Source organism: Sapajus apella, unplaced genomic scaffold (genome assembly GCF_009761245.1).
Source record: "Sapajus apella isolate SASKATOON/1434 unplaced genomic scaffold, GSC_monkey_1.0 scaffold120, whole genome shotgun sequence".
Classification (NCBI taxonomy): Eukaryota; Metazoa; Chordata; class Mammalia; order Primates; family Cebidae; genus Sapajus; species Sapajus apella.
In genome coordinates this window covers 5,001,714-5,022,783 of record NW_022437060.1, presented here as the reverse complement: position 1 = coordinate 5,022,783, position 21,070 = coordinate 5,001,714, and the positions used below count along the sequence as shown (strand labels likewise).

Below are 21,070 nucleotides of genomic sequence, written 5' to 3'. Positions count from 1 at the left end.
GAAATTCTTCTCATATAATGATCCTTCATGTAAAGAGTTTAGAATAACGTTAGGTACAAACCAAGCAATAAATTATCATTTAGTTGATAAGAATCATTCCAATTGCATGGATTCGAATGATTCTTATCAACTAAACGATAAGATCACACACTCGCGCGCGCGCACACACACACACATTGTATTTGTCTACGGAATAACTGTTCAAGAACCTACACACACACACACACACACACACACACACACACACACACACACACAGCATTTGTGTATGGAACTCTTCAAGAACAAGGAGGAAACCGTTGTAGTGCATGGAAGGGGAATTAGGGCAAGACCTGAGTGGAAAGAGAAACATCCCATCACACGCGCTTGAAAAATCCGTTTTATTTGAAAATAGAAAATACAACCACATAGAGAAAACATTAAAATAAAATTTTAACAGGAAAAATTTTAACAGAAAATTTTCGTTCCCAATACATTCCCTACTCACAGTCCTATGTATGTTACTTTCATTTTCCTTTGTTTGGAAATATAAACGCACTCTCCCCCTACTTTCTCGCGAAGACTGCAATTTCTCTACATTCTTCTGCACTTGTTTTTTTGTGCATACGCTTTCGTTGTGAAATATTTGCCCCCATCTGATGTTGTATATGAAATAAATATATACACATAAGCTAAACAGCTCCGCTTGGTCGCGCCACCTCCAAGACCATCCCCGCCTTCCCTCAGGCCCACGTACTCCGAGGGCCCCCTTCGCAGGTTGTTTCTGAGGATGCCTGTCCCAAGGCCTCAGACTGAAGCCCCGCCCACTCTCCCCCTGCTCTGCCTTCTGGATGCTCGCCTCCATTCCCAACGCAGCTAGCGGCGCGTCAGGCAGTGCGACGGGCAGCCAGTCTTCCGGCGCGCCGCGGGCCTCGGAGGACCCCGGCGACGGCCGTGGCGTAAGACCGAGTGTACGCGGCGATAGCGGCGGCTGCGGCAGTTGTTGCGGTTGATTGCGCTGGTTGTTTCCGGAGTCCGCTTCCCTGGCCGCCCTTGCCACACTGGAAGATTGTTGTGCAGCCCGCGCCATGTCTGTGAGCGAGATCTTCGTGAAGCTGCAGGGCTTTTTGGCTGCCGAGCAGGACATCCGAGAGGTGAGCTCCCTCCCTTCCCCATTCCGTTTCCCTCTCCATGCCTAGCTGGGCGACGTCGCCCGGCCCTCCTCTGGCGCTGAGTTTGGGGCTATGGGGACGCCTCCGAGGGTGGGTTGCTTCCCCTCTAGTTTTAGGTTAGGGCACTCCCCGCCCTTAATTCTACCGCTCTGTCCTGATTCTCCGTGTCCGGGTCTCAGCTTCTCACCATAACTGCCTCGTTTGTGTCAGTTTTCCTTGTTTTCAGCGCTTGTCTATATGGAAGGCTCGAATTGCACCTGGCCTTCAGCGAATACGCGTTTCATGTATTTGTTGTTCGTGTCTTAAAAGCACCTGTAATCTTCTATTTAGAACTCCCCTGTGGTTTCCTATCCCGCCTAGGATAAAAAATCAGACTCTACTGTGGCCCACATGGTCTCTCTTCAATCTCATTTTACGCCCTCCCTATGTATGATGTTCACTTTGGCTCCTTCTAGTGCCCCAGTTAGCTTTCTGCCTGTTTGCCTTTACTGGAATTTGCGTCGTTGCCGTTCTTTTCCTTTTTTTTTTTTTTTTTTTTTTTAATTTATTTTATTTTTTTAAAGATGGGGTTTCACCATGATGGCCAGGCTGGTCTTGAACTCCTGACCTCAGGTGATCCACCCACCTCGGCCTCCCAATGTGCTAGGATTACAGGCATGAGCCACTGCGCCCGGACATTATTATTATTTTTTATTCTACAGATATTTATTATGGACTTCTCTGTGCAAGGCACTGCGTGAAAACGTAAAAAACAAGACATGGCCCATTGCCCTGAGGTTGGAACCTAAACCAAATGCCAAGCAGGATGTGGTCTTGTGAAATAGGGAGCTCACCCTCAGAGCCACAAGAGCATGGAGTAAAGAGAAATTGAGAGGGGAACATTGTCAAGGATGAAAATGATTTTAGTGGTCAAGAAGGATGGCAGGTTATGTCGAAAAAATGGCCCAAGTAATCCCTCCCCTCCTGCATGCCTTTTTGAAATGCGATTTTGCCTCTCCTCTTTTCATGGACTAAATTATATCTTCCCCAAATTCATATGTTGACATCCCAACCCCCTAATGTGACTGTATTTGAAGATAGGGTCTTTAAGGAAGTAATGAGGCTTAAATGAGGTCATTAGAGTGGTGCCCTAATCTAATAAGACTGGAGTCCTTGTAAAACGGGAAAGAGACAGCAGAGGCCGAGCACAGTGGTTCATGCCTGTAATTTCAGCACTTTGGGAGGCCGAGGCAGGCAGATCGCCTGATGTCAGAAGTTCAAGACCATCCTGGCCAACGTGGTGAAACCCTGTCTCTACTAAAAATATAAAAATTAGCCAGGTGTGGCGGCATGTGCCTGTAGTCCCAGCTACTCAGGAGGCTGACGCAGGAGAATCACTTGAGCCCAGGAGGTTGCAGTGAGCCAAGATCGTGCCACTGCACTCCAGCCTGGGTGACGGAGTGAGACCCCATCTCAAGGAAAAAAAAAAAAAAAGAAAAGAAAGAGACATCAGAGATCTCTGGCCATATATATATATATATTTAAATAAAAAAAAAGGCCAAAATAAGTAGGAATTGTATGCTTTGTTCCCCAAGTATTTACACAGTGCCTCGCATATAAGTGTGCTAAGTGAATATTTTGAAAATGAAGTCCAGGCGCGGTGCCTCATGCCTGTAATCCCAGCACTTTGGGAGGCCGAGGCTGGCAGGTCACCTGAGGTCAGGAGTTCGAGACCAGCCTGGGCAACATGGTGAAACCCTATGTCTACTAAAAATAGAAAACAAAATTAATTGGGCGTGGTGACGCACACCTGTAATCCCAGCTACTGTGGAAGCTGAGGCAGGAGAATCGCTTGAACCCAGGAGGCGGAGGTTGCGGTGATCTTAGATCGCACCACTGCACTCCAGCCTGGGCAACAGAGCAAGACTTTGTCTCAAAAAAAAAAAAAGAAAAGAAAAAAAAAAATTAGAAATGCCCAATTCTTATATTGCATTTAACTCTTCGTTTTACAAATTATGTTGACAGACATCATCCATTTGATAATGTCCCAGTTGGATACTTGGGGTGAATGGGTGGCTGTTATCCTTTAAAGGCTACCTGAGGAATCTAAGGCTTTTAGTGACTTTTTGAAGTCTTACACAGGAAATAAATGGAAAAGTCAGGATGCCAACTTGGTTATGATAGATCACATAAACTATCTAATGTGTTTGATGGGAGTGTTTGACAGTAATTATGTTGAGTATCTGATTTTTATTTTTACTTCTCTCTAGGAAATCCGAAAAGTTGTACAGAGTTTAGAACAAACAGCTCGAGAGATTTTTGACTCTACTGCAAGGGGTCCATCAGGGTGCTGTATTTCAGGACAGTAAGTTCTTTGTTTTGTATCTAAGTATCTCTTATGTAGAGAGTTAGTTTGTATCTAGACAACATTTTATAATGAAAAATGTCCATCATGCTTTATGGCGAATACAAATGGAAGAAGTAGGTGATTTGGTAATTTTGATTTTTCCACTTCCACAAAGTATGGTTTAAATAGAGATGTTTTCTCTGTTGTGATAGCATCCTACTGATGATAATTAGAATAAGTTAACCCATTTCTTGTTCAGAAAAAAAAAGTGCAGCTTTCTGCCAGCACAGTCTTCTCAAGGTAAGCAGAAAAATGGTTTATAATTCCTTTCTGTTATCTAGTGACTTCTATTTGGCCCGTGTGTGTGTGTGTGTGTGTGTGTGTGTGTGTGTGTGTATCCAGCCTTTCAGTGATTGAATACCTTTTTTTCCCAACTACCTGTTGATTTGCATTAAATACCTTTTAATATGAGATTAACAGTATAAAGTGTTCTCAATGTGTTTACAGTCAGCCTTGTGAATGAAAGTCACATATGTCAAGTTTAGACATGGAATCTTCCTTGTAAGGCATAGCCAGCACAGCTAAAAGAGCTGAGGTATATTTTCAGATACAAGAATGATATAACAATGCATTGACACATGCCCGAGGCAAGTCATTTTTCTTAATGATACAGAGTTGGTCATCTTGATTGTGAATAGTTGGTAAAGGCTTTTTTCTGTCACATACGGGAAGAAGGAGCAATCTGATGTTAAGCATTCTCTCAGGAGTGAACAGGAACAGTGGCTGGTGTGGAGCCCCTAAAGGATGATGTTATTTATGACAACGTAGCCAATTACCAATGTGTCTCCTGATATATTCCCTTTTAACAAGTTGTTTATTTTTCAGTATAGCTAGTTAGTAGGGAAACTAGGGATGGTATTTTGAGAGCCAGGTTGAAAAGCAGAGATGTGTACATTAGTCGTGAGGTTAAAAAAAAGTTGATTCATTTCCAGATAGATCACTTAGATTATTATTTTTTTTTTTATTTTATTTTTTTTCAGACAGAGTTTCACTCTTGTTACCCAGGCTGGAGTGCAATGGCGCGATCTCGGCTCACCGCAACCTCCGCCTCCTGGGTTCAAGCAATTCTCCTGCCTCAGCCTCCTGAGTAGCTGGGATTACAGGCACGCACCACCATGCCCAGCTAATGTTTTGTATTTTTAGTAGAGACGGGGTTTCACCATGTTGACCAGGATGGTCTCGATCTCTTGACCTTGTGATCCACCCGCCTCGGCCTCCCAAAGTGCTGGGATTACAGGCTTGAGCCACCGCGCCCGGCCTGATCACTTAGATTATTAAGTGAGAACTGCATTTGAAATTTGGTAAGTTTTTCATGATTACATTTGGTTATCTTTTGTGATTAGTTCCAAAGAGGTGTTTGAAAGCTCGAGAACATTTTGGTACAGTAAAAGCACATCTAACATCTTTGAAGACCAAGTTTCCTGCTGAACAGTATTGCAGGTTTGTAAGAAAAATAGCATTTTATAATGTTAAGTAAAAAAAAATGACAAAAATTATATGTACCAAGTGATTGCTTACAACTAGGTAGACATTCTAATGAAAAAAAATTTGGTATGAAGGTCAAAAGAATATCTTTTTGCTGTATTTAAGTTTCTTGTGAATTTGGATGAACTAGGCTGGGCGCTGTGGCTCACGCTTGTAATCCAAGCACTTTGGAGGTCAAGGTGAGCGAATCACTTGAGGTCAGGAGCTCAAGACCACCCTGACCAACATGGTGAAACCCCGTCTTTAAGAAAAAAAAAATTGGATGAACTATAGTTATTGAGGTAATAAGATTAGGTAGCAGTATATGTAAATAGAGTCAAGTTTTCCTTTGAAGCTTGAATTTCACTGCCAAGTGACATATATAGCTAATATTTTATGTGACATCTTCTTGTTGAATCTACAGCAGTGTTAATTTTAAGATACACCATTATTTTATGTAGGGAAGGAAAATGTTGCCAGTCATAATCATGAAACATGAGCCAGGCGAGGTGGCTCACACCTGTAATCCCAGCACTTTGGGAGGCCAAGAGGGGGGCAGAACCTGAAGTCACGCATTGGAGACCTGCCTGGCCAGCATGGCGAAACCCTGTCTCGACTAAAAATACAAAAATTTTCTGGGTGTGGTGGCTCACGCCTGTAGTCCCAGCCACTTGGGAGGCTAAGGTAGGAAAATCGCTCAAACCAGGGAAGCGGAGGTTGCAGTGAGCTGAGGTTGCGTCATTGCACTCCAGCCTGGGCAACAGAGTGAGACTCCATCTCAAAAAAAAAAACTGTGAAACCAGGATTGTGAAATGTGTCCTGGTTTCATAGGTGTTAAACTGGGAAAAACTGCATCTGACTCAAGAATTTCTCCTTATTTTAATTTTCTTACAGAAAAAAGATGTTATTTTAAGACATATGTATCAACAGTAAATAGGATGAGTATTTTCAGGGGTGGATAGTATAACCTCACGAGAATACTCTTTAACGCAGAGGTTGACAAGCCACTAGTGGCTGCTGCCTGTGGGAGCTAAGAACTGCTTTTATTTTTTCAAGAGTTGTTAGAAAAAGAAAACTCCCAGATAAGAAGATGTAACAGTGAAAGTGGACCACAAAGCTTAGTATAATTACTACTTGGCTTTTTACAGAAAAAATTTGTCGATCCTTGCTGTATGGCAGGGGTTCCCAGCTCTCAGGCTGTGGCCTGGTACTGGTCTGTGGCCTCTTAGGAGCTGGGGTGCACAGAAGGAGGTGAGTGGTGGGTGAGCGAGTGAAGCTTCATCCGTATTTACAGCTGCTCCTCATTTCTCCCCGTTACTGTCTGAGCTCCACCACCTGTCAGATTGGTGGCAGCGTTCGATTCTTATAGTAGTGAGAACCCTAATGCTGACTGCATGCCAGCGATCTAGGTTGCATGCTTCTTATGAGAATCTTGATGCCTGATGATCTGAAGTGGAACAATTTCATCCTGAAACCCCATTCGTCTGCCCCACCTTGTGTGGAAAAATTGCCTTCTGTGAAACCAGTCCCTGGTGCTGAAAGGGTCAGGGACTGCTGTCGTCATAACTGAAGCACAGAGAGAGGTAGGACAGTAGAACTGGCGGGTCTTTAGAGAGCATATCTGGAGGTCACACACAGGCTGCCTTCTGGCTAGATTTGGCCTTGAGAAGGGTTTATGTGACCTGCATTGCGTTGAGACTTTTTTTGAATTTATTCCCACATTTGAAAATCAGGAGGCACAGTGTAACTCTCCACAGGTTGTAAAATGTCCTTTTCTTTTTTCAGGCTTCTAGCCCAGTATTCTATCACTTTAAGTCCATTTATTTAGTGATTGCAAATGGTAATTTTGTGAATCAGAATTTTGTTGGTATCCTGCACTCAAATCAAAATGTAGGAATAAGTTGAGGCTGCAGTTGTCTTCAATCGTCAGTTGCAAATTTTTATACTTCTCAGAGCAGTATCACTGTTCTTCCTGATTAAACTTGGATAGCACGATTGCTCTTGTCATCTCTAATCATCAGTTGTAAATTTTCTTTTTGTTTTTTCACGTGGAGTTTCACTCTGTCGCCCAGGCAGGAGTGCAGTGATGTGATCTTGGGTCCTGCAACCTCCGTGTCCCAGGTTCAAGCGATTTCCCCCACCTCAGCCTCCTGAGTAGCTGGGAATATGGGTGTGCGCTACCACGCCTGGCTAATTTTGTTATTTTTGTAGAGATGGGGTTTTGCCATGTTGGCCAGGCTGGTCTTGAACTCCAGACCTCAGGTGATCCACCTGCTGCCTTGGCTTCCCAAAGTGCTGGGATTACAGGCATGGGCAACCGCACCTGGTGTAAATTTTCATATTCATCAAAATTAGACCGTATTGCTCACTGATTAAACTTAAATAATTGTTATAAATTTGAACTTGTAAAATTTATAGTAAATGTCATATTGCTCTTTATATATTGGGAGTTTGCATAAGATTTTATTAGAAACGTGATCTTATTTCTACACTGTTGAACATGGCTGCATTAAGCCCGTCTCTCTGAATGTCCGTAGCCTTGGAGGTTAAGTGTGTTTATTTTCTTGCAGATTTCATGAGCACTGGAGGTTTGGGTTGCAGCACTTGGTCTTCTTCGCAGCATTTGTTGTATATTTGGAAACAGAAACTAGTGACTCGAGAGGCGGTTACAGAAATTCTTGGCAGTAAGTATCTTCATTACCGGGATCTGCAGGATCAGACATGGTTGCTTAGTTTTTGGTGGAAAGGGTGGTTGTACTTTGTTTATTAAAACAAGTAAGAACTAACTAAAAACCACTTACAGTTATAGCTTGTTATCTGAAGATGACTGGATCCACAGCTCTCCCAATACCAAAATCTGAGGATGTTCAAGCCGCTTATATAAAATGGTGTAGTATTTGCATGTAACCTATACACATCCTCCCACATAGTTTAAATCATCTCTAATTACTTAAATGTCTAATACAGTATAAGTGCTGTATAAATAGTTGTTATACTGTATTAATTTTAAAAATTTGTAGTTTGAATTGTTGTATTGTCATTTTAATTTATTTTTCCCAAGTATTTTCACTCGCAGTTGGTCAGCAGAGGGCCAAGTGTACTTGGAAACACAAAAGCTAAAAATAATAGTGGCTAACTCATTTGCACTTGCTTCTTTCAGTTTTTATTACTGGATTTTTAAAAATTTCAAGCCTACAGAAAAATGGAAAGAATAGTACAATAAATACCTGTTCACACGCCACTTAGATTTGCCACTGGTTAACATTTTACTACATCTGCTTAATTTTCTCATTTTGTGCCTTTGACAGCCATTTGAAAGGTAGTTGCAAATATAACTCCTTTCTTAAATGCTTTATCATGCACTTTCCAACAAGAAGTATATTCTAAGACTCTACTAGACACCGTTTTGATAATACTACTTTTTGAGGGAAGACTGAATTGAATTTTGCTTATGAGCTCAAAAAATCCACAATGTGGTCTAGTTGCTGAGGGTGTGAATATATTAGAAAGTCAGTTTTTAAAAGATTCATACTTTCTTCACTTAATTTGTGAGAGGTTATGTGTATATTTTTATATTCTGAGGCTTAAATTGCATTCACAGCGTGAGTTTATTTTCATGTGTTTTTTAGTTGAGCCAGATCGGGAGAAAGGATTTCATCTGGATGTAGAAGATTGTCTCTCAGGAGTTCTAATTCTTGCCAGTGAACTGGTAAGCTGAGTAATTTGCTGGTTGCTTTTTTGATCTTTCTGCTTCATTGTAAGTTTTTAAAATGGGTACAAAATTCAAGAAGTCTTAAATCTTTTCTAAGCCATCTCTCAGTCACTGGTTAGTCATTGACTGGCACTGTACAGTTTACTAGGCATCACAGCAAAGCCAGATCAAATAAGGAGCACATACTTACTGAGTTATGAATTTTTTTTTATTTTTTGAGGCAGAGTTTTGCTCTTGTCACCCCGCCTGGAGTGCAATGGTGCAGTCTCGGCTCACCACAACCTCTGCCGCCCAGGTTGAAGTGATTCTTCTGTCTCAGCGTCCTGAGTGTCTGGTATTACAGGCATGTGCCACCAAGCCCGGCTAAGTTTTTGTTTTTAGTAGAGATGGGGTTTCTGCAGGTTGGTCAGGCTGGTCTGGAACTCCCAACCTCAGGTGATCTGCCCGTCTTAGCCTCCCAAAGTGCTGGGATTACAGGCGTGAGCCACTGCGCCTGGCCTGTGTTACAAATTTTCTTTTGTAGTTTTAGTAGAGCTGGGGTTTCACTGTGTTTGCCAGGCTGGTCTCTAACTCTTGACGTTTGGGTAATCCACCCATCTTGGCCACCCAAAGTGCTGGGATTACAGGCTTGAGCCACTGCGCCTGGTCAGTGAATTTTCAAAAGATGATAACACCTTTTCTTTTTAGGGTAGTGGCAGTACATCTATTCTTGGTAACTGTGTTAATTCATGTAATTGTTTTGGAGACTTATTTATCTGTATAACTATATAAGTTATTCTTATCCTTTATTCCGTTAATCACTATCTAGGGAAATTGCCCTGTAAAAGTCTAAAGAGGAAAAAAGCTATCAGTAAAAATTGAGTAGTTGTGATAGAGACTGTGTCAGTCTGCAGAGGTGAAAATATTTACCATCAGGCTTGTTAAGAAAAACGTTGCTTGTCCTTGCTTCACAGGAAAGCAGTCCAGGGCTGGTCTGATGATTCCTTGATCTTTGGCCCGAGGTTCTTCCAGCCTCAGCTTCTTTCTTAAGTTCCAGAACTGTTGCTTTATTCACATCTTCACTGTAGCCAGCAGTAGGAGGAAATGGGAAAAGGGTATGCCCTCCTAGTTTGAGGAAATTTCTTTGAAGCTGTACACACAAGTTCTATTTAATATTCTGGTGCCTTGCCTGCAGGGGAGGCAGAAATGGAGTCATTGGAGTGGGTATATGTCCATTGAAACCCGAGGAAGATGGGGAGAATTTATAATGGGGTTCATTTGCAGGCTGTACCTCTTGTCTGACTTGTCGGAGACACCTGACCAGTAAACTTGAAGCACGTTGTCGGTATTTGTTGTTAAGTGTGAGGTGTCTTTAGGACCATGCATGTTGGGGCCAGTTGCTGTGGCTCACACCTGTAATCCTGGCAATTTGGGAGGCCAAGGTGGGAGGATCACTTGAGGCCAAGAGTTCTATTCCAGCCTGAGCAACAAAGCAAGACCCCTTTCTATTTATATTAAAAAACAAAACATAAAACCTGTATGTGTTGAGAATGCACTAAAGAGGTATTGTAGGTTAGGCTGGAAAAGTGGAGAGGATTTTACAGAAAGGGGAATCTTTTTTTATTATTTTATTAAGCCAGTCAAATGTAGCAGTGGATGGGGGGTGGGTTCACTCGAACCCAGTGGGTGAAGGTTGCAGTGAGCTGAGATTGTGACAGTGCACTCCAGCCTGGTGGCAGAGTGAGACTCCGTCCCAAAAGAAAAAAACCAACAAGAAAAAATGATAGGAACTCTGCAGTGTAGTGTGTCAAATGGAGAAAATAGGTGAATCATGTCTGTTCTTCACATGAATATAGAATCTCATTAGAAAAATAAAGTACACGGAGAAAGTGATGGGTCCAGTGTATAAGAAATCACTCGTGATAGGGCAGATAAGAGTATCAGAAGGGAGGATCACTGCAGTTATGTGAATTCTTCCTGAACTTCCCCTTCCCATCTCCTAATTTCCCATCCTACAAAATTGTTCATCATTCATCTCTGAATTGCACTTCTTCCCTCCAGACACTTCTACTTTTTACACATATGAGGCTATATTATGTTTGCTTAATACATTTAATATATTATTAATAATCACATAGACATACATTTTATATGTATATTACATGTGTAGGCTATGTCATTACTTGTATAATGCATTAGCTTATATTTAAAGTGTGCTTCACCAATTAAAATACTAATTGTATACTTGTCTAAGGCTGTATTATTGTTTGTATAATGTATTAGTTTGTATTGAAAGTGTTTCATCCATTAGAATACTATAAATTCCTTAAAATGAAAATCTATGTTTTAAATATTACAACTTTTGCGCACTGAACAGCATGTATTAAAAAGTATAATATGAATTAAATAGGAGGTTTTGAGGAGTCGGTAAACTTAGGCAGTGAGGGAGAGAGGTCATTTCAGGAATGAGGTAATGGTTTGACTAATGTATAAAAGTGGGAGGGAGTGTGGGAACGAAGACATCTTCTACAGAGGTGTGTGTTAAATAGCATCTGGATAAGTTGAACAGAATCAACTTAAGGAGAGTCTCCTAAATGATAGCAAAGTAGAGTTTATCAAATGCAGTTCTTTCAGTTAATCACAGTAGGATGAAGGGATTGAGATATCTCTTTTCCTCCTTTTTATTTATTTCCCTAAATCTAAGGCACCATTTGACCAGGACATGACTTTTTGTCTGATATGTGTCAAACCAAAAGGGAAAACAGTGTATTTAGATTTAAATTCTTAACTGTACCATCAAACCACACTGGACTTTTTACAATCATTTCTATCAACTGCCCATTCCCTCAATCTACAATGGAGGACAAAGAAGTCTCCAGTAGAGCAGGATCTCAATTGTTTGTTAACATTTGATCCATGAGACTGGATAGTCTCTTAGTCAGTTCAGGCTGCCATAACAAGTGACCTTAGACTGGGTGGCTTAAATGACAGAAACGTATTTGTCACCGTTCTAGGTGTTGGAAGTCCAAGATTTGGTTGCCAGCAAGACCCGGTCCCCAGTGAGGGCGCCCTTCCTGGTTTGCAGATGGCTGGGTCCTTGCTGTGTACTCACATGGCAGAGAGCACAGAGAAGAAGCAACCTCTTTTGTTTCTTACAAAGCACTAATTCGATCATAAACGCTCTACCCTCCTGATTTAATTGCCCCCCAAAGTTCTGGTTTTCAAATTGCATCACATGCATGATTATAGTTTCTTTTTTTTTTTTTTTTTTTTGAGACGGAGTTTCACTCATGTTACCCAGGCTGGAGTGCAATGGCGCGATCTCGGCTCACCGCAACCTCCGCCTCCTGGGTTCAGGCAATTCTCCTGCCTCAGCCTCCTGAGTAGCTGGGATTACAGGCACGCACCACCATGCCCAGCTAATTTTTTGTATTTTTAGTAGAGACGGGGTTTCACCATGTTGACCAGGATGTTCTCGATCTCTTGACCTCGTGATCCACCCACCTCGGCCTCCCAAAGTGCTGGGATTACAGGCTTGAGCCACCGCGCCCGGCTCATGATTATAGTTTCAACATAAATTTGTTGCTGGGGTTGGGGGGGGGATGGCGGTGCAAACATTGAGTCAATAGCAAGTGTCTTTCCCAGAAATTAGACATTGAGAATGAGAGAAAGTTACTCTGCCTGATGATGGGAATTGTAACATATAAGTTCAAGAATTATTACAGGGCCAGGTACAGTGGCTCATGCCTGTAATCCCAGCAGCCGAGGTGGGCAGATCATTTGAGGTCAAGAATTTGAGACTAGTCTGGCCAACAGGGGGAACCCAGCCACCACTAAAAATACAAAAATTAGCCAAGCATGGTAGTACCCACCTGTAGTCCCAGCTACTTGGTAGGCTAGATTTTGAGAATTACTTGAATCCAGGGCCCAGAGGTTACAGTGAGCCGAGATCACACCACTGCACTGTAGCCTGGGCAACAGAGCAAGACTCCATCTCAAAAAAAAAAAAAAAAATGGAAAGCAAAGGAAAAGAATGATAGAATCATTGTAGGTCAGGCTCTACCTCACAAACCAATGAATCACAGGAAAACAGAAGAAGACATAAGAGAAGAGTGAAGCAGATTTGTGGAATAAAGCAAAGAGGAGTCAATTCAAAGAAAATTGCCTGGTACCTAGTTCTTGCTTCAGGTTCATTCTTGAGGCTAGGCTATATCCCTTCCAGTGGCTCTCCGAGATAATTCTGATTCTGTATCCTATTGTAAATTCTCTCCCTTTTTCTCTCTGTTTTTCTTTGCTAGCTCAGGTTGTATTGCATTATTTGTAACTAAATAATTACGCACAAATTATAGAGATTATGTAGTGTGGTTTTCAGTTCAAACACACAAATATCAAGAAACATGAGACCTAAGGTTTTTATACCCGGAATTTTGATCCAATAGTATATACAATAATTCATTAGGCTCGGAAATGAGATACGCTATTTCACAGTACGTCATTACATGAGATTATGTTGGGGGGTAAATACAGCATCATTTTTACAATTGCTTATTAGTTGCAGAATAATTTTTAATAGAATATGGACTATTAATATTACATGACCTTTTTTCCTCCAGATTTGCCTTGTTTTCTTAAAATTGGTAAGGCTATGTGAATAAGCACTTTCAGTTAATAACATGCCCATGGACAATAGCTAGTGTTAGCTAAGTAAAGATTGATTATAAAAACAGAAACACTGTAACACATTAAGAGAAAAAGCAAGAAGAAATGTCAGAAACTAAACCTGACCATTTGTGTGTGTGTGTGTGTGCGTGTGCGTGTGTGTGTGTGTGTGTGTGTGTGAGAGAGAGAGAGAGAGAGAGAGAGAGAGAGGTGGGTATAGGTATATGATAGACCCTATTAGGCATATAAGTTGATATGTTGAGCAGTTTTTGAGGATTAGGTGGGGGAATTCAAGTTAGAGACGTAAATTAAAGTTAACAAAATGTAGGCTATATTTATGTCCCTGAGAATGGAGGAGATCTTCCAAAGATGTGAAGACAGTAACAGTTTACATGCTAAGGCTTGTGAGAATTTCAAATTTTAGAGATTGAGAACATAGTAAAACTTAAATTCTAATAAAACACAGTGAAAATTATGATAAGAACTCATGAGCACGTTTTACCTTCTTGCCAAAGTCTCACTGTGTGACAGCGATATTTCCTTTTTGAACTGCCAGCAGCCATGGCTTTTTTGAAGTTTTGATGTAGAAAGAGGATGACACTAGGATTGGCCTGGTTGACTAGTCAGTGACCAGATTGCCCTAAACGTTATATGAATGTTATCTAAGATGTGTAATAGTCTCCTAATGTTCTCTCTCTTTGTTGACTTTAATTTCCACACGGCTACCAGAATAACTTTCCTAAAATAAAACTATTTTGTGTGTTTAAAATACTTCAGTGGTCCCCTCTTGACTTGAGGAGAAGGTCAGATTCCTCATGATAGTACACAAGGCTCTCCATCCCCTTCCTTTCACCCACCTCCCCCAGCGGTGTCTCTCGCCACTTCCCTGCTGGTACTCTGAGTTAATATTTCCCCTGATGTTTCATTATCATTTCTCAGCAGGCTTCCATATATGATGTGTCCCAGCCTGGAAAACTATTTTCCAACCATATGCGTTGACATTTCTGACATCTTTTAGGGAGCCCTGTCTGAACTCTTAATTCTGGGTTACTTTTTCAGTATCCTTCCTGACATCTTTTTCTACTGTAAAATTAAGTAATTCAAACTTGAAACTGTTGGAACTTTAAGGTATTTTGAGCCCAGAGAGGATTCTGGCTATGTGGCCTGACTCACATAGTGTGCAGCTGGAACTTCTGCTTTTTCCTGTAAATGATTAGGAAAGGGGTCATGGCAACAGAGATAAGACTTCCCTCAGATCATCACTCCTCCTCATGGAATGTTAAGGCAATGCTCCTTTTATTGTCGCAATCTGTAACCTATCAAATGGCTATAACCTATGCACTGACCTTGTATGGAAAATGTTGTAACTCCCTATATGAATGAAACCCTAACTAATCCACTTAGGAATGATAACCCATTCTTTTAGAGTATGTGTTTTCTGGGTAGTCATCCTGAAGCTTTGCACTCAGATAAACACTATACTTCACATAGTTTCTGAATCTCATTATATTTGATACTATTCTGCATTGCAGTTACCAATGTAATGAGGTAGAGAATATATCCAGGAAAGTGGCTCTCCACTATTTGTCTGCCAGGGCATATTTGACAATGTCTAGGGACATTTTTGGTTGTCACAGCTGGGGAGATGCTACTAGCATCTAACTAGTAGAAGCCAAGGAAACTGGTAAGCATCCTACAATGCACAAGATTGACCCTACAACAAAAAATTATTCAGCTCAAACTGGCAATCATGCCAAGATTGAGAAATCCTGCACTGGAATGAAGAGTGAATCACTTGAGCCTTGTTGAGGTTGAGGTTGTGCAGGGGCAGCCCACAGCAGGGAGTACCTCGGAATCTGAGGGCAGGGAGAGTTGGGATAAGGAAGGAGGAGAAGTGTGAATAAGAAGCCTGGATGGGCGAGGATGTAGAGAGTTTATCAGCTACATATGGGAGGGGAAATGGTGTTTAAAGAAGATGTTTACAGGTGTGTTCCAGGTGAGCCACTGTGGGAAGCCCTCTCCCATCTACACTGGTCTGCTACCTATTGGAACATACCCTCTCCAGGGCTTGTTATACCCTCACCATCCCACAAGCTTGCCCAACTCACCATATTTTATTGTTATTTTGTTTTCTTTTAAGCTTTTGGCAGCCTGAAGCCATGGTTCTTGGTTTCTGTCTCTAGTGAGAAGCAGAAAAGAAATGAGGAAGGGGTTTTACTGACCCAACCAGAAACAGAACTAAGAATCCATGGCTGTATTCTCTCCCTTGACATCCCTGAAAAAGAAATGGTTATAAATGCTTTAGATCTGTTCAATCATTCTAATCTTAGTGGCATGATACATTTCTTCTATAAAATTAAAATTTTATTTTGGAAGTAGAACCTTTGGATATTTCAGTGCCTGAAAACAAGTGAATAAATAACCAATGTTGAAATACCAGGCACTGGTGAAGTATGCAAGGGAAATATTTTGAAAGTAGACAGACACTGCAACTATATCCTTCAAATTAATTCTGAGGACTTTTTACCAAGCTGCCGGCAAAACTATTTGATTGAAGACAGTAATTTATAATGTGATATGGTGGGTGGTCTAGAAATAACCCTGATACAATGCATGTTTTCCTGTGTGTCTGTGTGTACACATGTACACATGTGTAGTGGGTAGGAGGCTGACTTATCTGTGTTATAGGCTACCTTGTATATATTTGTACATAAACACACACATACACATTCACATGCATATTTTCTCTAACAGCTCGCTTCTAAATTCTTTTTTTTTTTTTCTTTTTTTGAAACAGAATCTCACTCTGTCACCAGACTGGAGTCCAGTGGCTCGATCTCAGCTGACTGCAACCTCCACCTCCCCAGTTCAAGTGATTCTCCTGCCTCAGCCTCCTGAGTAGCTGGAACTACAGGTGCGTGCCACCATGCCCAGCTAATTTGTATATTTTTAGTATAGATTGGGCTTCTCAATGTTGGCCAAGATGGTCTCGAGCTCTTGACCTCAAGACCCACCCATCTTGGCCTCCCAAAGTGCTGGGATTATAGGTGTGAGCCACCGCGCCTGTCCCCTAAATTCATTTTTTACTGTGGCCTTTGAATTCAATTTAAACAGCCCAGACTTTTCATTCCAATAATGGATATTCCACTTTCTTGATGATATCTAAAAAATATACCTGGAGAATCTCTTAAACTCTGGAGGTGGGGGTTGTGGTTAACCGAGATTGAGCCATTGCACTCCAGTCTGGGGAACAAGAGTGAAACGTGATCTCAAAAAACAAATAGACAAAACAACAACAAAACAACAACAAAAATATATATATATATATACTTGGCATGTTCTAACTTTGCCTTCTTTATCTCTAAAATAGGGCTAAGTCTTTACATTTCATGTAGCTTTTGAAAGATTAGCTGCTTCAAACCATCACACAGTGACAGGCAAGATACCCAACCACACCTACCACTGTTTTTGTGAGTGTTATTAGGTACAAGTGGGGTCAGAAGTGAGAACTAAAAAACAGAGGAAAAGGATGAGATTTAGTATTGTTGAGGCCTGTTGCAACTTAGAATTTCCATTCCTAAATATGAACTCTAAAGGGGTTTGATAACCTGCCAAAAGAGATAAAAATATTGATACTTATGTTTGTAATACACAAAACTGGGAATAATTTTAAATTTCCATTATTAAGAGGAATGTGCAAATAAATTGTAATAAATTCATACATAAATATTTAGACAGCATTTAAACAGAATGACCTAGATGTAAATATTTAATATTCAGTAAAATGACATTTTTTGCACAGAGAAGAAGTGAAAGAAGTGAGACTGAGATGGTAATGCAGACAGACTTTAACTATAACCTGATGGTTCCTTTAAAATCCTGGAGCAAATATTATAGAATATTAAAGTTTCTTATACCTGGATAGCATATTTATTTCTCACTGTGAGTATAATGTACTGGTGGGTGTGCATGCTATGAGTAAGAGAGAGGAACGTTTTGATTTGAGAGGGAACTTCTGAGTGTTGCTAATAATTTTTTAAGACTCTGCTTGCCGTTTCCTAAGTCGTGCTCTAACTTAGAAAAAGAAATAAGGTATTTCAGCTAAGAAGGTTGGTATTTCTAATCAGTCATCAACTCTATTCAATTTGCTTCTTCCTTTTTATTTGCCTGAATTACCACCTTTTTCTTTAAGTTTCTGGTAAAAGCAGTATGTATTCTTAGAAAATTAAGTTGTAGATGCACAGTCAGTTTTATAGATATGTTGTCTTTTTTCATTTCTACATTTTAAATATTGCCCTGGGTTTCTGTGTTTCTGCACATTAGTAGAAGGTTGACTTTAATACTTAGAAATTATGATTATTATCTCATTGCCTTGTGCCCGGAATTAGAATTGTTTTCTTTGGTGTTCAATCTCGGTCTTTTTCTGTGGTTTTCAAGATCACTGCCAGCTTCAGATCTAATATGGCCTTGTTAAGTTTCTTATCAACAGGCTTAGGATAGTTCCCACACAGCTGAGCTTTTAACATCCCCAAGAATTATTTCTCTTAATGCTCAGCCTTCGGAAACACTGACTGACGTAGGATAATTTCTTGTAACATTTTTTTTTGACAGTACAATGTTTTAAAAATCATGTTGAATCTTGTCTCTTTCTCTCTAGTCTTTTGCAGTACTTCCCCTGGTAATTTAGTCATGTAATACATAAATGTACATGCCCTTCAAGTTTCAGTGTCAATGATCTCCTTCCCGAGAAAGCCTTCCCTGAACCACTCGTTTTTATGAGATTCCCCTGTCATTCACCTGTCCTCATCCTTATAATCAGTTGAGAGCCTTATTTAATACTGACTTTCCTGAGGAAAAAACTATGTCATTATCTGTATATCTATATCAAGATACACGATAGAGATAGATAGATGCCAGCTAGCTAAATAGGTAATAATATAAATAACACATCTATCATGTCATCTGTCATGTGTTATTACGTATTTATATAAATTTATAATTCTTTATTATTTGTTAACTATATAATAGAATAGGTAATAAATTTTATTCCAGCAACTTATCTATTTATATATAAATATTCATATAATTATATGTTTATATACAATTTATATTAAATATATATAAATTATATAAAAAAATATATGTATGATTATATGTATTATATATTTATATATAAATATAAAAATAAACAGAAGTTTATATTTATAAACAATATATATAAACATGTGATATTTAAATATTTATAAATAAATAGGTAATAAATAACATTCTAGATGATATGGCTGTACCATTTATTATTAGGTATATGGATTAATGAATAATTTGGATGGATAATTTATTATTGGATGGATTTATTATTATAAATAATAAATAATAGATAGATAACTAAATAATCTGTAACCAACCAGTGCTGAATAGATAGATAGGTAGGTAGAGATAGGTAGATAGATGAAAATAGATTGGTAGGTAGAAAGATGGATAAGTAGATGATAGATGATAGGTAAGTATCAGATGGAGAGATAAACAGATAATAGATAGATAAATAGATAAGTAGAATATAAGTAAATAGATAATCTTTAATCAGTGCTGAATACAGGGTTTGATGCAGAATAAATATTCAATGAACAGTGATGTATAAAAAGCAATCCAAATTTTTTATCCTTATCATTTAAAAGAAAATCATAATTATACTATGATCTATCAATAACTTAAAAATCTAGTAAGTTTGTGCTTCCCAGAATTTTCAGAAAAATCAGAGATTGAATTAAAACAAAAAAGTCATGTTTATAAAACTGTATGTGCATGAAAGGACATTTTGTAATTTTCTCCAAAGGCATTCATTGTGCTAATCCCATCTATATTACAACTGTGCTCCGATAACCGATGAAAGGATATTATTTAGTTATCTGGCTTGATAAAATAATAATATTGAGGTGAAAATGCAGTGAAACTAAAATTCAGTAAGACTACTGTGTACCTTTTAAATATTCATATAAGAAACAAGATATGTTTCATTCCTTTTGTGAATTATCACTTTGAGATATGGTAAAATAGCTAAATAACACCTAATCAAGAAATTTGACCTTAGTCCTCTCTCCTTTCCCATGTATAATCCATAATAAACTTGCTTTCTTTTTAATTCAGCCAAAAACGGACAACCCGAAACTCTAACAAGCTCTTGACCTGTGTTGGCCCTTCCTGCATTTTCATGGGTGGATGATGTAATTCATTATTTCCACTGATATGTTGAGAGCTCTTGGCCAGCATCTTTGCTATTCATGTGTTCAGTCTAAAGTAATCTGTACTTAATAGAGTGCTGGAGCATGTCAGGATGAACAATTAAATATGATTGTTGTCATTGACAACCTGCAGTTATTACTAAAAATGTTCCAGGCAGGAATGTGAGCATTGAGGTGTTTCTTTCAAGTAAAGGAGAAGTTTAAATGAAGTATCTCTTCTAGATAATGACAATTAAATGCTATGATTCAAATAGTGCTTTCTCCTTCAGTCTATAGGCATCATAACAGAGTTTCTTTTTGCTTTCCATGCTTACTGGCACAGGGAATTAATTTAACTGGTCAGACTTTTGACTGAGAGTGTGATTGGTAATTACTTGGTTTGTTAGAGCAAGATGGGGCTCAGGTGGGGGGCAATTATTCCTGAATAGGGCAAGAGAGGACATGAGCTTGACATCGATTAAAAGAACAGGTGATGACCTCTATGTAAGCACAGAGAGAAAAATAATAATTGAATAATTTGAATAATGAGTCAGTAAAATGAGATTGTCAGAATTTCCACGTAAAAATACCTTCCATAAATGCCCTCTTTTGCCCCAATGATGCGTCTAAAATGGGTGTTCTTACAGTCAACACCTGGGCCGTGTGTGTGCGTGTGTGCTCGCACACGCACACACATTGGGAGGGTCGAAGGAGAGGGCATCTGGTGAACAAACAGCTGGCATAACTAAGTCAATAAATGCCCTTTGGTGAAATCATTTAAGCTACTGAAAGCTGTAGTTGTCCTGTCCCTAACTCCTAAAATAGGAGTACTAACTAAATTTCCCAGCATGGAGATAGAAATGTTTCAAGATGAAAATTTCCCAAGGTCGACTCAAGAGCAATATCCCGGAGGAATTTGAAGGGGTGGATATAAGCATCTCGCTGTTTCCAGAAAGGAAAAAAAACAAAAAGCGTGGCCACAAAGAGGGGCCGGTGAGTTTTCAGTGACACTGCAAAGACGGCCAGGTGAGGGGCGGCCACAAAGTGGGCTGGCAGCAAAATGCAAAGAGTGAACAGAGAGAACAGTGCTGAGCAAGGAAAGGGAGAGAACATGTCTCCTATCTCCACTGTCCCAGATCCTCGATGAGATGGGTGTCCCACTCAGGAGATAAATGTCCAGTCTCTAATTAGGTCACGTAAGAGGTCACCCTCCAGCATTATTTAATTAGTATTTTATCTGGCGATCACACAGCAAACCCAGCCCTTTTGCTTATCTTTTTTTCTTTCTCTCTTCCTCCCCTCCTCCTCTACGGTAAGAGCTATTTCACATATGACAGTTTGACAGAGGGCTCATCATAAGTTAGTAAGAGTCAACATGCAGGTGAGAGACAGCCCAGCAAGTTTTGGGACTCCTGTGTGCTCTAGCTCAATTTGGCAGAGATCAGTAGGATCATCATGTGTGGCCCCATTTGCTTCAGGTGTCTTTCTTTTGTGGCTGTCT

General features: G+C 39.9%; 1 protein-coding gene across 1 annotated transcript in view; it reads left to right on the top strand.

Moving 5' to 3' along the window:
* Window positions 1–947: 947 nt before the first annotated feature.
* TSN (translin) overlaps window positions 948–21,070 on the top strand; it is a 76,803-nt gene continuing 56,680 nt past the window's right edge. The window contains 7 exon segments of the mRNA XM_032260962.1: window positions 948–1,133; window positions 3,401–3,448; window positions 3,450–3,495; window positions 4,881–4,977; window positions 7,572–7,649; window positions 7,651–7,685; window positions 8,631–8,710. Of these exon segments, the coding sequence (XP_032116853.1) occupies window positions 1,068–1,133; window positions 3,401–3,448; window positions 3,450–3,495; window positions 4,881–4,977; window positions 7,572–7,649; window positions 7,651–7,685; window positions 8,631–8,710 (450 nt within the window). The 5' untranslated portion in view covers window positions 948–1,067.